The sequence below is a fragment of the Neomonachus schauinslandi genome, chromosome X (assembly GCF_002201575.2).
Source record: "Neomonachus schauinslandi chromosome X, ASM220157v2, whole genome shotgun sequence".
NCBI classification, from domain to species: domain Eukaryota; kingdom Metazoa; phylum Chordata; class Mammalia; order Carnivora; family Phocidae; genus Neomonachus; species Neomonachus schauinslandi.
Window position 1 is genome coordinate 57517098 of NC_058419.1, and position 20715 is coordinate 57537812.

The following is a 20715-nucleotide window of genomic DNA, read 5'->3' on the forward strand; positions in this document are numbered from 1 at the left end:
CCCACTTCCTCACCCATCTCCCTTCTGGCAGCCACCAGTTTGTTCTCTATATTTAAGTCTGTTTCTTCTTTTTTTCTTTGTTCATTTGTTTTGTTTCTTAAATTCCACATATGAGTGACATCATATGACTTATTTCACTTAGCATTATACCCATCCATGTTGTTGCAAATGGCAGTTCATTCTTTTTAATGGCTAAGTAATATTCATTGTGTGTGTGTGTGTGTGTGTGTTGTGTGTGTGTGTTTACCCCATAACTTCCTTATTATCTATGGACAGACACCTGGGTTGCTTCTACATCTTGACTATTGTAAATAATGCTGCAATAAACACAGGGGTGCATATATCTTTTTAAATTAGTATTTGAAAAAAGTACAACATTCATTCATGATAAAAACTCACCAGAAAGTAGGTTTAGAGGGAACATACCTCAACATAATAAAGGCCTTATATGAAAAATCCACAGCTAACATCATACTCAATGGTGACAACTAAGATCTTGTTCCTCTAAGATCAGGAACAAGACAAGGATGTCTGCTCTCTCCACTTTTATTCAACATTGTACTGGAAAGTCTAGCCACATCAATCAGACAACAAAAAGAAATAAAAGGTATCCAAATTGGTAAGGAAGAAAAAAACTTCCACTCTTTGCAGATGACATGATACCATATGTAGAAAACCCTAAAGACTCCTCCAAACTAAAGACTCCATCAAACTAGAACTGATAATGAATTCAGTGAAGTTACAGGATACAAAATTAATATACATAAATCCATTGCATTTCTATACACTCATAATGAAGTAGCAAAAAGAGAAATTAAGAAAACAATCCCAATGACAAATGGACCAAAAATAACAAAATACCTAGGAATAAATTAACTAAGAAGGTAAAAGACCTCTACTCTAAAAACTGTAAAATGCTGCTGAAAGACACTGAAGATGACACAAACAAATGGGAACATATTCCATGCTCATGGATTGGGAGAATCAATATTGTTAAAAAGTCCATACTACACAAAACTATCTACAGATTTAATGCAATCCTTATCAAAATACTAAAAGCATTTTTTCACAGAACCTAAAACAAATAATCCTAAAATTTGTATAAAGCCACAAAACACCTCAAACAGTCAAAGCAGTGTTGAAAAAGAACAAAGCTGGAGGTATCACAATCCCAAATTTCAAGATATACTACACAGCTGCAGTAGTCAAAAGCAGTATGCTAGTGGCACAAAAACAGACACAGATCATTGGAACAGAACAGAGAGTCCAGAAATAAACCCACACTTTTATGTTCAGTTAAATTATGACAAAGGAGGCAAGACTGGGAAAAAGACAGTCTCTTCAACAAACGGTGCTGGGAAAACGGGACAGTTAATGTGAACCAATGAAAATGGACCACTTTCTTACACCATACACAAAAATAAAATGGATTAAAGATCTAAATGTGAGACTGGAAACCATAAAACTCCTAGAAAACATAAGCAGTAATTTCTTTGACATCGGCCATAGAAACATTTTTTCTAGATGTCTCCTCAGGCAAGGGAATCAAAAGCAAATTTAAACTTATTGGGACTATAGCAAAATAAATAACTTTTGCAAGGAGAAGTAAACTATCAACAAACAAAAAGGTAACCTATTGAATGGGAGAAGAGATTTGCAAAGGACAAAAATACCATTTTATTTTTTTATTTAAAAATTATTTTATTTTATTTTATTATAATTCCAGCATCGTTAACAGTGTTGTATTAGTTTCAGGTGTACAGTATAGTGATTCAACAATTTCATATATTTCTCAGTGTTCATCAAGTTCATCAAGTGTACTCTTAATCCCCTTCACCTATTTCACACATCCCCCTACCCACCTCCCCTCTGGTATGTTCTCTATAGTTAAGAGCCTGTTTTCTGGTTTGTCTTTTTTTTTTTTTTTTTAATAAAAATGCCATTTTAAATGGTGTATAGTGGGCACCTGGGTGGCTCAGTCGTTAAGCGTCTGCCTTCGGCTCACAGGTCACGATCCCAGAGTACTGGGATGGAGCCCCGCATCGGGCTCCCTGCTCAGCGGGAAGCCTGCTTCTCCCTCTCCCACTACCCCTGCTTGTGTTCCCTCTCTCGCTATGTCTCTCTCTATCAAATAAATAAATAAAATCTTAAAAAAAAAGAACTTAAAAAAAATTCTCATAGCAATGTTTTAAGAATCCTGTATAATACATAAATAATATACAATTTATAATAAATGAAATTTTATAAACTATTATATTAAATAAATGGAAGGTAGTATTCTTATAACACATTTTTTGACTAAATTTCAACCTTCTGAAGATTATATCTGAATGGACAACAAAACAAGCCTGATTCTTTCTTACTGGAAATAGCATTCTACTTTGCATATGCCATGACAAAATTTCTTGGTCAAATTAATGTGATGATTATTATACTATATCAAATAAATGTTTTAAAATAAACTTTCTTTCTAAATTGATACATTTTTAGCTAGAATGGTCAATAATACCTTGATTAAGGAAGCCTTTACAGAAAAATATTCCTGTATACTATACTGCTTAAATATATATTTTTAAAAAGCCTCATTTTGTGGAGGTCAAAAGTTCAAGAAATGGAGGGAGTTGGAAATGTATGAAAAGGAGTTTCCTTTTCAGTGTGGGGCTGGTATCTTTTAGGAGCTGTTCACAAGAAAAATCTCAACACCACATGGCTGTTTATGGCTCAGATCACAAGACCTGGGTGGGGAAGAGAGTGAAGTTATAGTCTACCATCCTTGGTAAAGGAAAAAGTAGATTACCCATCTCCAATTGCTCCCATTTTTTGCTCTTTCTTCTCTTCATCTCTTTCTTCCACCCTTTTATTTTTTTCAGCAACTGTATGTTCCAATTGATTTTAAAGTTTTATTTTACCTTCCTATTTTTTCTTCTTTCTCCCTTTCCTTCCTTTGGCAGACCTGAAGTGGTAATAGCTTGCATCATCAGCAGGGGAGGGAGGACTGTGACTGACTGTATTAGTACTATTCTTTCTGGGTGATTTCTGTTATCTACAGACCTAATGTACAAATACTCCTTTGGTAAACAAACAGAGGGGAATAACTACATAACTGAGGAAGTTTAGCCTCTTCTGAAGTATCAGGTAGGAGATGGAAGGAACACAAATTAGCTTGAAAAATCAAGCACTGCTCCTGAATAAACTAATGATTATTGAATCCAACATAAAATGGCAAAAGAAAGTTTGGTTTCAAAATACAAGGTTGTGTCTCAGGCATATCACCTTCTTTGTACTAGAGTTTCAATCTCACAATGCAAAGTGACCTTAAAGCTTTTCTGGTCCAACCATTTCTCTCATTTTGAATTCCTCCAGTTTATGTATGACCACCTTCAATAATGGGAAACTCCACTGATCGATCATTTCATCTTCTTACAGCTCTATGAAAAAAGTTCTTTCATAGACTAAACTGAAATACATGTCCATATACTTTCACTGGTCCTGGTTCCACTCCTTTGAGTCATACAGGACCCATCTGGCCATACTTGCCTATGAAAGCATATTTTAATTTCCTTTTAGTGACTTCTGGAATGTACCCTTGTGTCTCCTGTACTACTTTCCAGGGGTAATAAAGTTTCTGACAATGGCAAGTGCTACTGAACTCATCTTCTGCTCTAACAGAAATACTACTGTATTTCTTTCTGACTAAAAGTAAAACAAGAAAGGGCGTTAATGCTGCATTTCACAGCCATAGCCTAAGAGCTATTTCCTGACAGCAACATAAAAGTCTTACACAAAGGTAGTTTTAATCACCAGTGAGTCACTAACAAAAATTTGTATGTATCACGGTGCTTATTTTCTTCAGAAAATAATGAGTGGGTGAATCATTTCTAAGAGAATAAACTAACACTAAATCTACAGAGAATAACAGAGTCTAACAGCTATGCCATTATTCATTATACTGCTACATGAAAAGCAGATAATTCACTGAAATAGAAAATTTTAAAACTCTGCCTGCATTTTCTCACAAAATCCTTGAAAAACACAGCGGTACTAAAGGACAAATAAACTACAAAAACGCACCTATACAATTTGGTCTTTCCACAATTGCATATCAAATCGTGTACTTTAAATGACTGAAATACTAGTTGAGAGAGACGGTGGTGATGGAACAGGAGGACCCTAGGCTCATCTTGTCCCACAAATGCAACTAGATAACTATCGAATCATTCTAAATACCCCAGAAACCTACCTGAAGACTGACAGAATGAATTCCACAACTAAAAGGAGAGAAGGCACACTGAAGAAGGTGGTAAGTATGGACACATGGTTAAGGGGAGAAACGAGCTATGAGTGCTGCTGAGGAGAGGGAGAATGCTTGGGGCACACACTGGGGAGATTATTCACTCTTCTTGGAGCACATCCCTAACAGGCAGCATTCAGAGAGATTCCTCTCTTGGGACAAAGGAGCTGGCTAGAGCCATTTCCCTCCCCTGCCCCTCAGCATAACCAAAAAGCCACCTGCAGAAAACAGATGAGTCCCAACACTGGCTGCCTAAATTGCTTACACCAAGTCTCACAGCTCTGTGCTCTGGCATGACTGCCCTTCTGGGTCAGCCTTCCTCAGTCCCAGCATGGCAAGACCCTCCCCCAGGAGACCAGCGCAGGCCTCTGCCAGTACCACCTCCCTAAGACCTGGAGTTTAAAAGGCAACATATTTGGCTGGAATACAGCCCAAAGGGCACTGCCCTGCTCCTGGAGATAAGGCAGGTAAACAACCCAAAGGCAAACAGTGTAGAAACACTGATCTGAAAAAAGCCTGGAACACACAGCAGGGAGATTCTTTGTTTTTCTCACAGCGCTTCATGGAGAACAGCAAGCACCCAGACCCCTCCGCACAGAAACAGGAGCTGGCTGGCTTCATTTCCCTGATCTGCCCCTCAGCATAAACACAGAGCCACCTGTAGCAAACAGCACAGCACCTCCACTGGCTGCTTAACCTGGTTACAAGTCCCATACCCCTACACTCTGGCAGTACTGCCCTTCTCAGTCAAGTCTACCTCGGTCCCAGCACAGCAGGCCCCTTCCCCAGACCAGTAGAAACCCCTGCCCATACCATGTGTCCAGCCCAGAGAGCTCTGCAGGGCTTCAGTTCTAGTGGAAGTAGTATCAGGTCACCTAGTTAAAACTTGCCACATTCTGGCCAAGGACCAAACACTGCCCAATGCAAGCTAGGGAAGCCTCTGCAGATGACTGGACTGAAGAACAGAAGAGCCAAAACACAACAGCAGAGCACACACACAGCACAGACTAGAGACACTCCCGGAAGTGGGAAGCCTTAGACACTGTAACATCTTCTTCATGAAGCCATTACTCTCAGGAGCAGGAAAACATAATGGGCTTTTCTAAAACACAGAAGAAGGCAGAGACTTAGACAAAATGCCAAGATAGAGGAATTCATCCCAAATGAAAGAACAAGATAAAGTCACTGCCAGAGATCTAACGAAACCAATATAAGTACCATGCCTGATGGAAACTTAAGGTAACAATCATAAGGATACTTGCTGAGGTTGAGAACAGAATGGAAGACATCAGGTACGGCCTTACCACAGACATAAAAGAATTAAAAAACAGTCAAAAATGAAAAATGCGAGGTGCCTGAATGGCTCAGTTGGTTAAGCATCCAACTCTTGATTTCAGCTCAGATCTTGATCTCAGGGTCAAGATTTCAAGCCCCACATTGGGCTCCACACCCAGCATAAAAGAAAATATTTAAAAAAAAAATGAAAAATGCAATAACTGAAACTGGACACAGGCTTGATGCAACGAACAGCAGGCTGGAAAAAACAGAGGAATGAATAAGTAACCTAGAAGACAAAATAATGGAAAATAATGATGCTGAACAAGAGAGAGAGAGAATTATGGAACACGAGAACAGACTTATGGAACTCAAAGACTCCATCAAACTTAATAACATTCGTATTGTAAGAATCCCAGAAGAAGAAGAGAGAGTAAAAAGTGGCAGAAAAAAGTTTTGAAGGGATAATAGTTGAAAATTTCCCTAATCTGGGGAAGGAAACAGACATCCAGATCTAGGAGGCACTGAGAACTCCCATCACAATCAACAAAGCAGGCCCAGACCAGGACATATTGTAATTAAATTTACAAAATATAGTGATGAAGAAAAAAATCATAAAACCAGCAAGACAAAAGAAGTACCTAACTTACAAGGGAAGACTCATTAAGCTAGCTGAAGATTTCTCAACACAATGTGGCAAGTCAGAAGGGAGTGGCATGATATATTCAACGTGCTGAATGGGAAAAATAGCAAGGCTATCATTCAAAATAGAAGGGGAGATAAAGAGTTTTCCAAACAAACAAAAACTAAAGGAGTTCCTCACCACTAAACCACCACTGCAAGAAATATTAAGAGAGACTCTGAGTGGAAAAATCTCCAGAAACAATGACAAAACAAGTAATGACACTAAATACGTATCTATCAATAATTACTCTGAATGTAAATGGACTAAATGCTCCAAGCAAAAGACATAGGGTGTAAGAATGGATAAAAAAAACAAGACCCAAGGGGCAACTGGGTGGCTCCATCAGTTAAGTGACCAACTCTTGATTTCAACTTAGGTTGTGATCTCAGTGTGGTGAGATCAAGCCCCAGGTCAGGCTCCATGCTCAGCAAGGAGTCTGATTGAGATTCTCTCCTTCCTTCTGTCCCTCCCCCCACACATGCACACATGCATTCACTCTCTCTCTCTGTCTAAAATAAATAAATAAAATCTTAAAAAAAAAAAACAAACAAGACCAAAGTATATGCTGCCTACAAGAAATTTATTATAAACTTAAAGACACTTGCACATTGAAAGTGAGGGGAGGGAGAAACATTAATCATGCAAATGGATGTTACATGAAAGCCAGAGTACCAATACTTATATTGGAAAACTACTTTTTTTTATTTTAAGTTCAATTAATTAACAATATAGTGTATTATTAGTTTCAGAGGTAGAGTTCAGTGATTCATCAGCTGCATACAACACCCAGTGCTCGTTCCATCATGTGCCCTCCTTCACGCCCACCACCCAATTACCCCATCCCCCCCCACCTCCCCTCCAGCAAGCCTCAGTTTCTTTCCTATGCTTAAGAAGTCACTTATGGTTTGTCTCCCTCTCTGGTTTCATCCTGTTTTATTCTTCCCAGGTTTGTTTGTTTTTGTTTTTGTTTTTTTTTTACTAACCAGAATCCTGCTGTATATACTGTTCTTTGATGTGCTTGTTGGAGATGTTCTCAGCCTAGCACACTCCTTTTATCCATTCTATATTCCACAGAAGTAGTTAGATGTTTGGGTTGCTTCACTTTGCTGTTATAATTATGCCCACTTTTGTGCACAAACTTGAGCACAGGGGCTGGAATTTGAGGGGAAGAGTGTCAATTTGAGCCCTTGGCAATCTGAGGAAAACTACACTTTAAACACTCTAAACAAAAGACTGTAACAAGAGATGAAGAGTACTATACCATAATAAAGAGGACAATCCAACAAGAAGATCTAACAATTGTAATTATTTATGCACCCAATAAGGGAGCAGCCAAATATATAAAACAATTAATAACAAATGTAAAGGAATTCATTGATAATAACACAATAACAGTAGGAGGCTTTAAACTCCACTTACATCAATGGACAGATCATCTAGGCAGAAAATCAACAAAGAAACAACAGCTCTGAATGACACACTGGACTAGATGGACTTAACAGACTATTCAGAACATTCCATCCTAAAACAGCAGAATACACATTCTTTTCAAGTTCACATGGGACACTCTCCACAACAGAGGACATACTAGGTCACAAATCATTCCTCAACAAATAACAAAAAGATTGAGATCATACCAAGCATCTTTTCTGACAACAATGCTATGGAACTTGAAGCCAACCACAAGAAAATATTTGGAAAGACCACAAATACATGGAGGTTAAACAACATTCTACTAAATAATGAATGTGTCAACCCATTCAAGGAAATTTAAAAAAAAAATACATGAAAACGAAAACTCAACAGTCCAAAACCTTTGGGATGCAGCAAAAGCAGTCCTAAGAGGGAAGTATAGAGCAATACATGCCTACCTTAATAAGCAAGAAAAATATCAAATACACAACCTAGCCAACCTTATACCTAAAGGAGCTATTAAAGGAACAACAAAGCCAGCAAAAGGAAGAAAATAATGAAGATCAGTGCAGAAAAAATGATATAGAAACTAAAAAAAAAAAAAAAAAAAATCAGTGAAACCAGGAGCTGGTTCTTTGAAAAAAAAAAAAATCAATAAAATTGATAAACCCTTAGCCAGACTGAACAAAACAAAAGAGAAAGGACCCATTTAAACAAAACCACCAACAAGAGAGGAGAAATAACAACCAACACCACAGAAATATGAACAATTACAACAATATTATGAAAAATTATATACCAACAAATTGAACAATCTGGAAGAAATGAATATATTCCTAGAAAGATTTAAAGTACCAAAACTGAAAAAATAAGAAAAAGAAAACTTGAACAGATGGATAATCAGCAAAGAAACAGAATCACTAATCAAAAATCTCCCAACAAATAAAAGCTCAGGGCCACATGGCTTCACAGGCAAATTCTACCAAACATAAAGAAGAGTTAATACCCTTTCTTCTCAAAATATTCCAAAAGATAGAAAAAGTAGGAAAACTTCCAAATTCATTCTATGAGAAGAGCATTACCCTGATACCAAAACCAGATAAAGACACCCCTAAAAGAGGGTAAGAACCATACAATCCGTTCAACAGATGCAGAAAAAGCATTTGATAAAGTACAACATACATTCATGATAAAAACCCTCAACAAATTAGGGTTAGAAAGAATGTACAACATAATAAAGGCCATAGATTAAAAAAAAAAAAAAACCCACAGCTAATATCATCCACAACAGGGAAAAACTGAGAGCTTTTCCTCTAAGGTCGGGAACAAGACAAGGATGTCCACTCTCATCACTGTTTTTTAACACAGTACCAGTCACAGCAATCAGACAACAAAAAGAAATAAAAGCATCCAAATCAGCAAGGAAGAAGTCAAACTTTCACTATTTGCACATGACATGATACTCTATATAGAAAACCTTAAAGACTCCACTAAAAAACTACCACAACTGATACACTAATTCAGTAAATTCACAGGATACAAAATCCATGTACAGAAATCTGTTGCATTTCTATACACCAATAATGAAGCAGCAGAAAGAGAAATCAAGGAATCAATCCCATTTACAATTGCAGCAAAAACCGTAAGATACCTAGGAATAAATTTAACCAAAGAGGTGACAGACCTGTATAAAACATTCATTAAAGAAATCGAAGAGGAAACAGAGTAATGGAAAGACATGCCATGCTCGTGGATTGGAAAAACAAATACTGTTAAAATGTCTACACTACCCAAAGCAATCTACACATTTAATGAAATCCTTTATCAAAATATCATCAGCATTTTTCACAGAGCTAGAACAAACAATCCTAAGATTTGTGTGGAACCAGAAAAGACTGTGAATAGCCAAAGCAACCTTGAAAAGGAAAAGCAAAGCTGGAGACATCACAATTCCTTACCTCAAGCTATATTACAAAGCTGTAGTGATCAAGACAGTAGGGTACTGGTACAAAAATAGACACATAAGTCAATGCAACATAGTAGAAAACCCAGAAAGGAACCCACAACTATATGGTCAATTAATCTTTGACAAAGCAGGAAAGAATATCCAATTGGAAAAAAAAGACGGTTTCTTCAACAAATGGTGTTGGGAAAATTGGACAGCAACATGCAAAAGAATGAAACTGGACCACTTTTGTACACTATACACAAAAATAAATTCAAAATGGATGAAAGATCCAAATGTGAGACAGAAAACCATCAAAATCCTAGAGAACATAGATAGTAACCTCTTTGACACCAGCCTTAGCAACTTCTTACTAGATAATTCTCTTGAGGCAAGGGAAACAAAAGCAAAAACAAACTACTAGGACTTTATCAAGATAAAAAGCTTCTGCAGGGCAAGGGAAATAATCAACAAAACTAAAAGGCCACCTATGGAATGGGAGAAGATATTTGCAAATAACATATCTGATAAAGGGTTAGCATCCAAAATATATAACAAACTTATAAAACTCAACACCAAAAAACAAATAATCCAATTAAAAATGGGCATGAATAGACATTTTTCCAAAGAAGATATACAGAAGGTCAACAGACACATGAAAAGATGCTCAACATCACTCATCATCGGGGAAATACAAATCAAAACTACAATGAGATATCACCCCTCAACAGTGAGAATGGCTAAAATCAACAACACAAGAAACAACAGATATTGGGGAGGATGTTGACAAAGGGGAACCTTCTTGCAGTGTTGGTGGGAATCCAAACTGGTGCAGCCACTCTGGAAAATAGTATGGAGCTTCCTCAAAAAGTTAAAAACAGAACTATTCTATAATCCAGCAATTATACTATTAGGGATTTACCTAAAAATACATGTTGTGATGAGCACTGGGTGTTATATGCAACTAATGAATCGTGAACACTACATCAAAAACTTATGATGTACTATATGCTGGCTAACTGAACATAATAAAAAAAATACTAATACATGCACCCCAGTGTTTATAGCAGCATTATCTACAATAGCTAAATTAAGGAAACAGCCCAAATGTCCATCAACTAATGGATAGATAAAGAAGTGGGGTGTGTGTGTGTGTGTGTGTGTGTGTAATGGAATATTACTCAGCCGTAAAAAAAGAATGAGATCTTGCCCTTTGCAAAGACATGGGTGGAGCTAGAGAGTATTATGCTAAGCGACCAATAAGTCCGTCAGAAAAAGACAAATACCATATGATTTCACTTATATGTGGATTTTAAGAAACAAAACAAAGAGCATAAGGGGAAAAAAAAAGAGAGAGAAAGGCAAACCAAAAAACAAACTTTTAACTATAAAGAACAAACTGATGGTTACCAGAAGGGACGTGGGTAGGGGGATAGGTTAAACAGATGATGGTGATTAAGGATTGCAGTTGTTTTGATGAGCACCAGGTCTTGTATGGAAGTAATGAATCACTATATTGTACACCTGAAACTAATATTATACTGTATGCTAACTGTAATTTAAATAAAAACTTGAAAATACAAAAAAAATAAAGTACCTGTGAAAAAACTATAGGTGTAAAACAGCAACAAACTACAAAGCCTTTAGCATCTCAATATTCAAAGGTTTGAGACTCTATTATGCCTTAATTACACTCTTTATCAGTTAGGGTTCATAGATCAATGGAAATGGTACTCTCCTACTCTACTAGAACTTTACCTCCTTCAATTAGGGTTATTCCTTTTTTTTAAGATTTATTTCTTTGAGAGACAGAGAGCAAGTGAGTGTGTGGGGGGAAGGGGGAGAGGGAGAGGGAGAGAATCTCCAGCAGACTCGCTACTGAGCATGGAACCTGATGTGGGGCTCAATACCACAACCCTGAGATCATGCCCTGAGCCGAAATTAAGAGTTGATGCTTAATCAACTGAGCCACCCAGGTGCCCTCAATTAGGGTTATTCTTAAAGCAACCTTTCTTAAGTCATAAAAATTATTTTATGTTTCACATGACAGTTTTTGACTAAACAATCTCTGCAATAATCTCTCCATTCAAATTTCTTGTTTATTGGCTTAGGGTTTGAACGATGAAGAGAGAAAGAACATTTTATACATAAAGGGTATGGTAACCAAAAAAGCACATCACATTTTATACTTTTTAAAAATTATTTACCATTAAAAGTATCATGAATAAGCATCAAGAGTCTGAAAGAAATCAAAATAAGTCTAAGAAGAAACCAGGCTGTGTATAAATATTCATTTCAATTAATAACTGATCATGTTAACACAACAAATTTCTATTCTACTTGCTTGAGACTACTGATATTCACAAGAAACAGGTTATCAATCCACTGGCCTGAACCAGGTGTGACTTAAATTGGGATCTAAAGGTCAGAAGAAATAATGGCATTACCTTAAGTGCTGGGAATATATTCTTTTAAACACCGAGAGTAACAGGAGCTAGAAATTATTGGATGTCTGCTATAACCCATACATAGTGTTGTGCACATAATATACTATCTACTTAGTATCTCCTAGTATAAAACTCTAGGGGATAAGTACTATTCTTATCCTAAGGGTTCAGATAAGAAAACTGACGTTTCGACAGGTTAAGTGATTTGCCCAAAGTCATACAGCTAGTCTATGGTATAGCAGGGAAACTCACATGGGTCCAAGGAGATTTGCATATTATAGTTCATAATAGCATTATTTGTAATAGAAAAAAGTGACTACAGTACCCATTAAGAGAATGAAGAGCATCACGATGACCTTGAGTAAAGAGGGCACAGAGTCAGTGCAGCAATACTACCAGCAAGAATAAAAAAGAAATCCGTATCTTAAAGAAACAGCTTTCAAGTGCCTTTCTGCAGTTTTTCAGGAGCGCAAGATAGATTTGGAATAGGAATAATCTCTAGTTCTTAAGAACCAACACTCTTAAAAGATTTAGGAAAAAGTTTACAACATAATCTAGTTTATGAAGAAAACTTGTACTAGAATACTTTTTAAAAAGTATTTTTGAATACCATTAAAACTGCTTTTTTTCCAACAAATATCTGACCAACTTGTTTCTGCTTCAATAAATCTTTGGAAAATTTAAAAAAAAGAGAGAGAATGAAGAAATAAATCTGTTATATTCGTATAACAGAATACTATGCACGTGAAAATAAATGAACTACAGCTACACATAAAAACATGTATGTATCACAAACTGCTACTTGATAAAAACACATGCAGAAGAATAGATAACTGCATAAATAAAATTTATATAAAGCTTAAAAGCACACAAAACAACAGTGTATAAAGTTTAGGAATACATGCATATAGAGTAAAAGTCTCAAAACACACATAGCAATATTAAATACAAGTCAGGAAAGTAGCTATGCGGGGTTTAGGAAGCAAGGAGAATGCAATCAGAGTTGGAGGGATACACAGGAGGTTTCACCTACATTTACAGTGTTCATTAATGCCTTTTTGATAACTGTAATATTTTACATTAAATTTAAAAATCATAAATCATTTTGGATTTATTTCAATGGTTCTCTACTACCTTCAAAATAAAATTCCAACATATCCTAGCATTCAAACACTCCACCATCTTGCTGTTTTTTATCCTTGAGGAACCAATTTCCCAATTTAAATTACAAGAGGTTAATAAGTTAGGTTTTAATAGCAATTCTAAAAATGTTCTACCATATTTCAACAACTTTACTACTTACTTCTGGAAAGTATTCAAAAAAAGTAAATTTATACCAGACAGACCATGAACCCCAAAAGTATATCCGTCCATTGCCTTGGCCCTTCTAAGAAGCTTCAGAGCATCTGAAAATTATAGTGTTCCCTTCTATGATTCCTAACATAGGTTGCTATGCTTTGAACTACAGGACTGATGCCCTGGCCAAAACTGACTAGACTAGGGATTGGTACCTGAGCCAAAGGCAGCCAACTAGAGGCTGTCTTATAAAGGGGCCTGAGGTGCAATTTCTGCCCAACAGGGGTACTTTGTAGTGGTTAGTGTCTAGCCAACCCAATCAAATCCTTTCTCTAGGAAAGTCTTGATATAAAACATGTAGAGTTAGCAGAAACAGAACAGTCCAGTCATGAGATTGGTAACTACCAGAGTTGCTATGATATTCTGAATGGCTCTTCTTGAGGTTTGTTTGGCTGGTGAGACACTTTCCTAGGCCTTCTTGCTAAACTATGCATCCTTTCATTAAAACACTACTTAAGATAACTTGAACATGCCATAGTTCTCTAAAACCTTAGGATACATGACAAGCAATATTTTATTTCCATATTCAAAGACGCTCACAGAACACCTAACCACCATTTTTGAGGATGGCGTTACAGGGAATAGTCAGTCATGTGGGTGTGGGAAGAGGAAATGCACACATCATTTTCACTTTATGGTATAAAGTGATATCCTGGAACCTATACCAAACATAGTTAAATAGGCTAAGGGTTTCAAAGCTTAACTTTCAAAGTTGCACTGAAAATAAACATGTTCAACAATGCTAAGTGGAAACAGGAACACTGATTTTGCTAAACACCAGTCTTCCCAACCTAACAAATTTCACTTTGTTAGGTTCTATTTTCTGGTACAACTTACATGAAACAAGGAAAGGAAACAGACAAGGACTAAAGTTGACACAAAGGAATATGCAGCTGGTGTTATCAAGGATTTTAAAACCTTAAGTCCTATGATGTCCATGTTCCTCTCCATATCCATCATCCTTGGCCCAAGCCCCAAAATATAATCCCTCATGTATTATCTCCTGTATTCTAATTTCTCCACTGACCAAACTTTCTGCTATTCCTCAAAACTCCAAAAGTCCGGGACGCCTGGGTGGCTTAGTCGTTAAGCGTCTGCCTTCGGCTCAGGTCATGATCCCAGGGTCCTGGGATCAAGCCCCGCATCGGGCTCCCTGCTCCGCGGGAAGCCTGCTTCTCCCTCTCCCACTCCCCCTGCTTGTGTTCCCTCTCTCGCTATGTCTCTCTCTGTCAAATAAATAAATTTAAAAAATCTTAAAAAAAAAAAAAAAACCTCCAAAAGTCCTTGCATTGTGTCTACCCTCCCCTCTCCTTGCCTGAAATGAAACATGACTGTCCTCTGAGGTCTCTACTTCCCCTATAATACTGAGAGGAGGCTATTCAAAGTGTCTCAGGGAAAGGAGGTTAATTTTCTTCTTCCTGATATCCAATGCTACTTCTAAGCTATTACTTCTTCACCCTTAGGTAAAAATCTCTGTTCTTATTAGTGAGGAAGTAGAACAACTAGAACTCTCTTGAATGGAATGTAAATTGGTATAACCACTTTGAAAAACTATTTGGCAGCATCTACCAAAGCTACACACCCTATGACCTGGCAATCCCACTCCTAGGTATATACACAATAGACATGTACACTTCCGTGCACCAAAAAGACATACAGAAGAATGTTCACAGGGTCATTATTTGTGTAATAGCTCAAAACTGAAGATAATTCAAATGTTCATCAAGAGTAAAATGGATAAATAAATCATGATACAGTCACCTTCTTAAATGTCATACAGTAATAAAAATGAATTAGTGTTACATGCATAATGGCTGAATCTCAGAAACATAATATTGGGTGAAAGAAGCCAGACATAACACAGTAAATACTGCACCATTCCATTTATCTGAAGCTCAAAAATAAGCAAAAATAATCTATGGTGGAGGATAACAATGTAGGGGAACAGAAGGAAAGGTTTCTGGGCTGTTGGTAATGCTCTTTTTTTTTTTTTAATTTGGGTTCTGATTCAATAAACATGATCGTTTTATGAAAATTTACGAAGCTGCTTATGACTTGTGTACTTTGATGGATATATGCTATACTTCAATTTAAAAAAAGTTTATATAAAAGAAATAAAAGTAACTCTGCTACTATGAAGTTTATACCATCTATCTATTCATTCTTAGCACTATCATCTACCTGCCTCCTGGTCACTGCATCACATCAAAGAGTTAGAATCCTGGTTAGCAATCTTCTATACTCTAAATCCTGCTTTAACTAAGAATGACTTTAATATGCATGTGGACAAACCACCCAAAAGCCTCCTCTCACTCTTTTACCTTACCTCCGTAGACCTTCATATTCACTCCACTATGGCTATCCACTCCATGAGTATACCCTGAATTTACCATTACCCAGAACCTGCTAATAGCTAAAATCATACACTCAACAAGCTTTTTTCTAACTACAACCTCCTGTTGCACCTTTGATTTTCCTTCTGCTCTACTCCTGTTCTTTGAGCTAATAAAATTACCTACATTCGAAAACTTCTCATGAGAATGAAATGATGTGCATCAACAGCTTGGCACAGTATTGGACACACAGGAAGTGCTCAATAAATGGTAGCCATATTTAGTTTTGTTTTCTTTTTTTAAAGATTTTATTTATTATTTAAGAGAGAGAGAGAGAATGAGCAGGAGGAGGGACAGAGGGAGAAGGAGAAGCAGACTCCCCACTGAGCAGGGAGCCCAATGCAGGGCTCTATCCCAGGACCCTGAGATCATGACCTGAGCCAAAGACAGATGCTTAACCAATTGAGCCACCCAGGTGCCCCCACATTTTAATAATATGTATTTTATCATAAACAAATTTTCTTTAGAGACTCACATTTTCCTCAAATTCACTCAACCTCTGGCATGAAAGAAACTTGGCTTTTGTCTAACACTACTACATTCTTCCCAGTCCTTTTTTTAAAAAGATTTATTTATTTGAGAGAGAGATGGGGAGGGGCAGAAGGAGAGAGAAAGAGAGAGAGAAATTTTAGCCGACTCTGCACTCAGCACAGAGCCCGACAGAGGGCTCTGTCCCATGACCCTGAGATCAGGGCCTGAGCAGAAACTAAGAGAGGTTTAAGTGACTGCACAACCCAGGTGCCTCTCCTACCAATCCTTTTAAATGAAGGCCAGCCCTCAAGCCCTTCTTTCTGATTCAAGAAGTCAGGAGGAAAAATCAACATAGTCCTTATTCCTTGAGGGTAATTCCACGTCAGTGTTCCACTATCATATCTGCTCAACAAGCTCTATTTCAAGATTTATGTAATATTTTTTATAGAGTTTTCTGCCAACTTGCTGGGTTCCCCTCTATCTTACTCTTTGTTATTAAACTTCTAGGGCTTCAAAATGAACACAGATCACCCTTTTGGTACCTTGGCCTCACAAATACTTCCTCAAACTTAAGCCTCATAATCGGGACTCAGATCATGTAATTTCAGATCCAGCTCTACTGCTTACTACCATGTGACTGTGGGCAAGTTACTCAAACTTTCTAAGCTTCAGTTTCCTTACCTGTAAAATGCTGATAACTACCTACTCATAGGGCCACTGTGAAGCATAAATGAGAAAATGCACGTAAAATGCTCAGCAAAAATGCCTAGCACAGTGAATGTTTAATAACTTAATAGCTAGCTGTGATAACAATTATTATCTTTCCTCTATACTAGTTTTTTTTAAGATTTTATTTATCTATCAGAGAGAGAGAGAGAGAGAGAGAGCACAAGCAGGGAGAGCAGCAGGCAGAGGGAGAAGCAGGCTCCCCTCTGAGCAAGGAGCCCAATGTGGGACTCGATCCCAGGGTCCTGGGATCATGACCTGGGCCAAAGGCAGACACCTCAGCAACTGAGCCACCCAGGCATCCCACCTCTATACTAGTTTTTGGCACATTTCCCCTTGTCACCAAACCGGCTCAGGCCTCCTGACTTTGTTTTTCCAGTTTTATCAAGATATAATTGACAGTCTCATGACTTTTTTAAATGAAAAGACACCTTTTCTGGAATTTGTTACCTGTATCCCAAGATTTATTTCCTTCCTTTTACCACACACTTTTCCAAAGAGTAATGTACCCTTCCTTTCAGAAGCAAGGAGTAATGGAAGGATCATGGACTTTGGAGCTAAATATACCTGCATTTGAACCTAACTCTTCCACTTGGCAGCTATATGACCTGGAGCAAGCACTTTTTCTAAGCCTGTTTTTTCATAAATAAAATGGGGATACTACCCCATTTCTTAGGGTCATTGAAAGGACTAAAATGAAATAATACATGTAGAGCAGCTGGCCAAAGTAAGTGCTAAATTAAGGCCAGTTTCCCACCCCTGAGCCTTTCCTTAACCCCTTACAATCTAGGTTCTCCCTCTACCACTTTATTTATACTGGTTTTTCTCACTTCAGCTCTTATTAGCATTATGATTTGGGGCAACTGACTTGACTTCCCTCAACCTTAGTTTTTCGTTTGTAAAACGGTGATCATAATAACTACAAGATAAAGTTGTCTCGAGATTTAAGTAAATATCATATGTAAAGTATTTTTGCACGGTGCCTGATCTTGTAGTAAGCACTTAACAAATGGTAGCTTCCAGTGACTTATTAATGGCTAAACCAAAAGACTGTTCAACTCTCTCCTCTAGGCTTCAGTGACAACACTCTATTCTGGTTTGCTTTTCACCACTGACTATTCCTTCTGTCTCTGCACCTCCTCCATGCAGTCGTTCTTTATTCTCCTCAACCAGGTTTGAGTTCTCTCATTTGAACCCTCAGATCACTTTGTACTTCTCCTGAGGCAAGGCACTTTTCTTGCTCTGAATCACAGAGTACACTACTTCTTCATTGCCTGGCGTTTATTTATTCCTGTAGCTTTTATTGAGTACCTAATGTAAGTCATACCTGTGCTAGGGATACAAAAATTAATATCATAATTACTGTCCTCAAGCAGCTTATAGAAGGGTAGAGCAGGCAGTAGTCTATTATTTGAAATGTGGTAAGTCCTAAGGTAAAAGTACTCCCAGGGTCCTCTGGAAGCACAAAAAGGAGTTATTTATATTAGGTTGGGGAAGTAGGGAACACTATCTTGGAAAACGCATTTTGTGCTTAGTATATGAGGAGGCTGTACACAAATAGCTGTTAAAGGAACGAATGGACTTAAATAGGAACTAACCAGATGAGGATGTTTCCCATCAGGTCCAGAGAAATAGCAGGGAAAAAGGCTTGGAGTACAGATGTTAAAAAATTTCCCAAGAGACAACAGATGAAGCTGAAAAGCCAAGGCAGGGTTGGATGTTAGAGACACAGGAGTCTGACCTGACCCCAGAGGGCAGATGATGGAGTGCCAATAAAGGTCTTTAAGTAGGAAAGGGATATAATCAGATTTGCATTTTACTATAAGTACTCCGGCAGTTAAGGGAAAACGGATTCCACCAGAGCTAAATTAGAGACTGCGAGTCCAGTTACAAGGCTATTGTGGTAATTCCGGTAAGTTATGAGAACCAGAAATGCTGAAATGAAGAATGGTCAATCCAGATGGATACTGAGTCACCTTAAACTGTGGCTGAACTGAATTATTCATATTTGTATCTTCTGCAAGCAGTGCATTTTACACTTAAAACCCGCTACAAATACCCACCTGTAGATATTTGTCTACTACTAATATTGAAACCTACTTAGGGAACAGCAGCTAGCAGCCAGCTGAGTCACTTCCGGTACATAGATTCCTAAGTAAAGGCATCTTTTCCCATTACAGAACTCAAAAGAAACTTGGGTAACCTATTATTCAAACCCGGAAAGGAACAACAGTGAATACAAACACCGCGCACTGCGTAGACTCTGAGATGTCTCTATCCTAGTCTATTTCACCTTCAAATGTTTGAACAAAGTCTTTCAAAGGGTCATGAGACTCCGCCCTGTGCGCCCAGTCGAATGCCCAGGATTTTTACTCTTTCAGTTCAAGACCCACAAGTCTGCTGCTGCTTGTCGCCAAGCCAGTCTTTTTCACCCGGCCGTTCCCCAGTTTTCACCATGCCGCTGTATAAACAGTTAACTGCAGGGGACGGAGGAGAGAGTACTGTCCCAGGCTCAGGAAATCCAAGGTGGAGAGGTCGGTGTTTGGAGGCTGCAAACGTTTTTTAAGATTCCCTGGCCTTGTCAATTCTCTCACAACCCCACCTCCACCCCGCCTCTTGCTGTAGGGCTCCCTTCTGAAGTTAGGAGGATCCCTTCTATAGTTACTAGAATGCTATCTGCACCCAGAAACTAAGGAAGGTTTTTTTTGTTTTTTTTTTAAACTTACCTTCACAGCCGCCATATCTGTGACCTTCTCCGTCTGAGTTTTTCATATGGTGGGCAGAGAGGGACAAAACAGCTCAACTCGGCTCACCTCACCAGCCCCGCCTTGTTACGTCCTTGTCTGCTGTCTCCGCCCTTTCTCCACCCTCCTAGTGCGGCTTTGGAAAGCTGCTACAGCTAGCCGGCTGTCTCGGTAAAACCGTTCCATCCTCGTGACTGACTGTTCCTATCCTCGGTAAAGCCTTTCAGAATACTCTCCATAATCCAGTTGAAAGCTGTTTTGCTCGGTGCAAAAGTTTGCACTATTTTCATTGTTTCAGACATATGTGATTTGTATAGGTAAGGATCTAAAATCCAAGTCGAGCTGCATTAATAAATAACTATATAGTCAGGTCCAGGCAGATTGAAGAAAGCTTTCTTAAAATTTTAAAGAGAAAGGAAAAGAGTTTTATTCAAGCCCAAGTGAATACAGTTGCCCGGAAACACAGTCTTCACAAAGAAAGGAGTGCTCCTGGGAAGGAACATTTGGTGCAGGGTTTTATATATATATATATTTTTTTTCTTTTTTCATAAAAAGTTACAAATCATCCTGAGGAAGGACATTCCAGAAGGTTAAAGACTTTATCTTAGGTTTTTAATATGTGCAAGGCTGTATGACTTTAATTTTATGGGAACAAGGGAGATTTTTTTTTTTTTCTTTTTCTTATCTTTATGTTTGGAATGCTCTTTTTTGGCTATTTTTTTTAATGAAGCATATGTACAACATGTGCCTGGGGCGGAAATAAAGTCCATACTTTGAAGTTTTGCAGAGTCATTTTGACCTTGGTAAATGTTAAAGGATACATTCTCTGGGACCCCAGGAGCAGGACCCACAAACACATGAAAAGTTGAAAATTTCTTTATTTTATCAATCACTAAAAGAACATCTTACCTCTGCGATAAATGGTCAAGTTCATACATTTTAAGACTATGTCACTCTGAGCGTTCTATA

At 37.8% G+C, this 20715-nt stretch overlaps 1 protein-coding gene across 3 annotated transcripts in view; it reads right to left on the bottom strand.

The window, feature by feature from the left end:
* Positions 1 to 19800, bottom strand: part of APOOL (apolipoprotein O like) — a 130920-nt gene extending 111120 nt beyond the window's left edge. For 2 of the 3 annotated variants that reach the window (XM_021691620.1, XM_021691559.2), the window contains exon 1: positions 19729 to 19766. Coding sequence is in view for 1 of the 3 variants with exons in the window: in XM_044911689.1 (XP_044767624.1) it covers positions 19729 to 19743 (15 nt within the window). In the remaining 2 variants the exon portion in view is untranslated. Of the gene's footprint in view, positions 1 to 19728 lie in introns of all 3 variants that reach the window. The other variant, XM_044911689.1, reaches the window with a different exon arrangement.
* Positions 19801 to 20715: the final 915 nt, after the last annotated feature.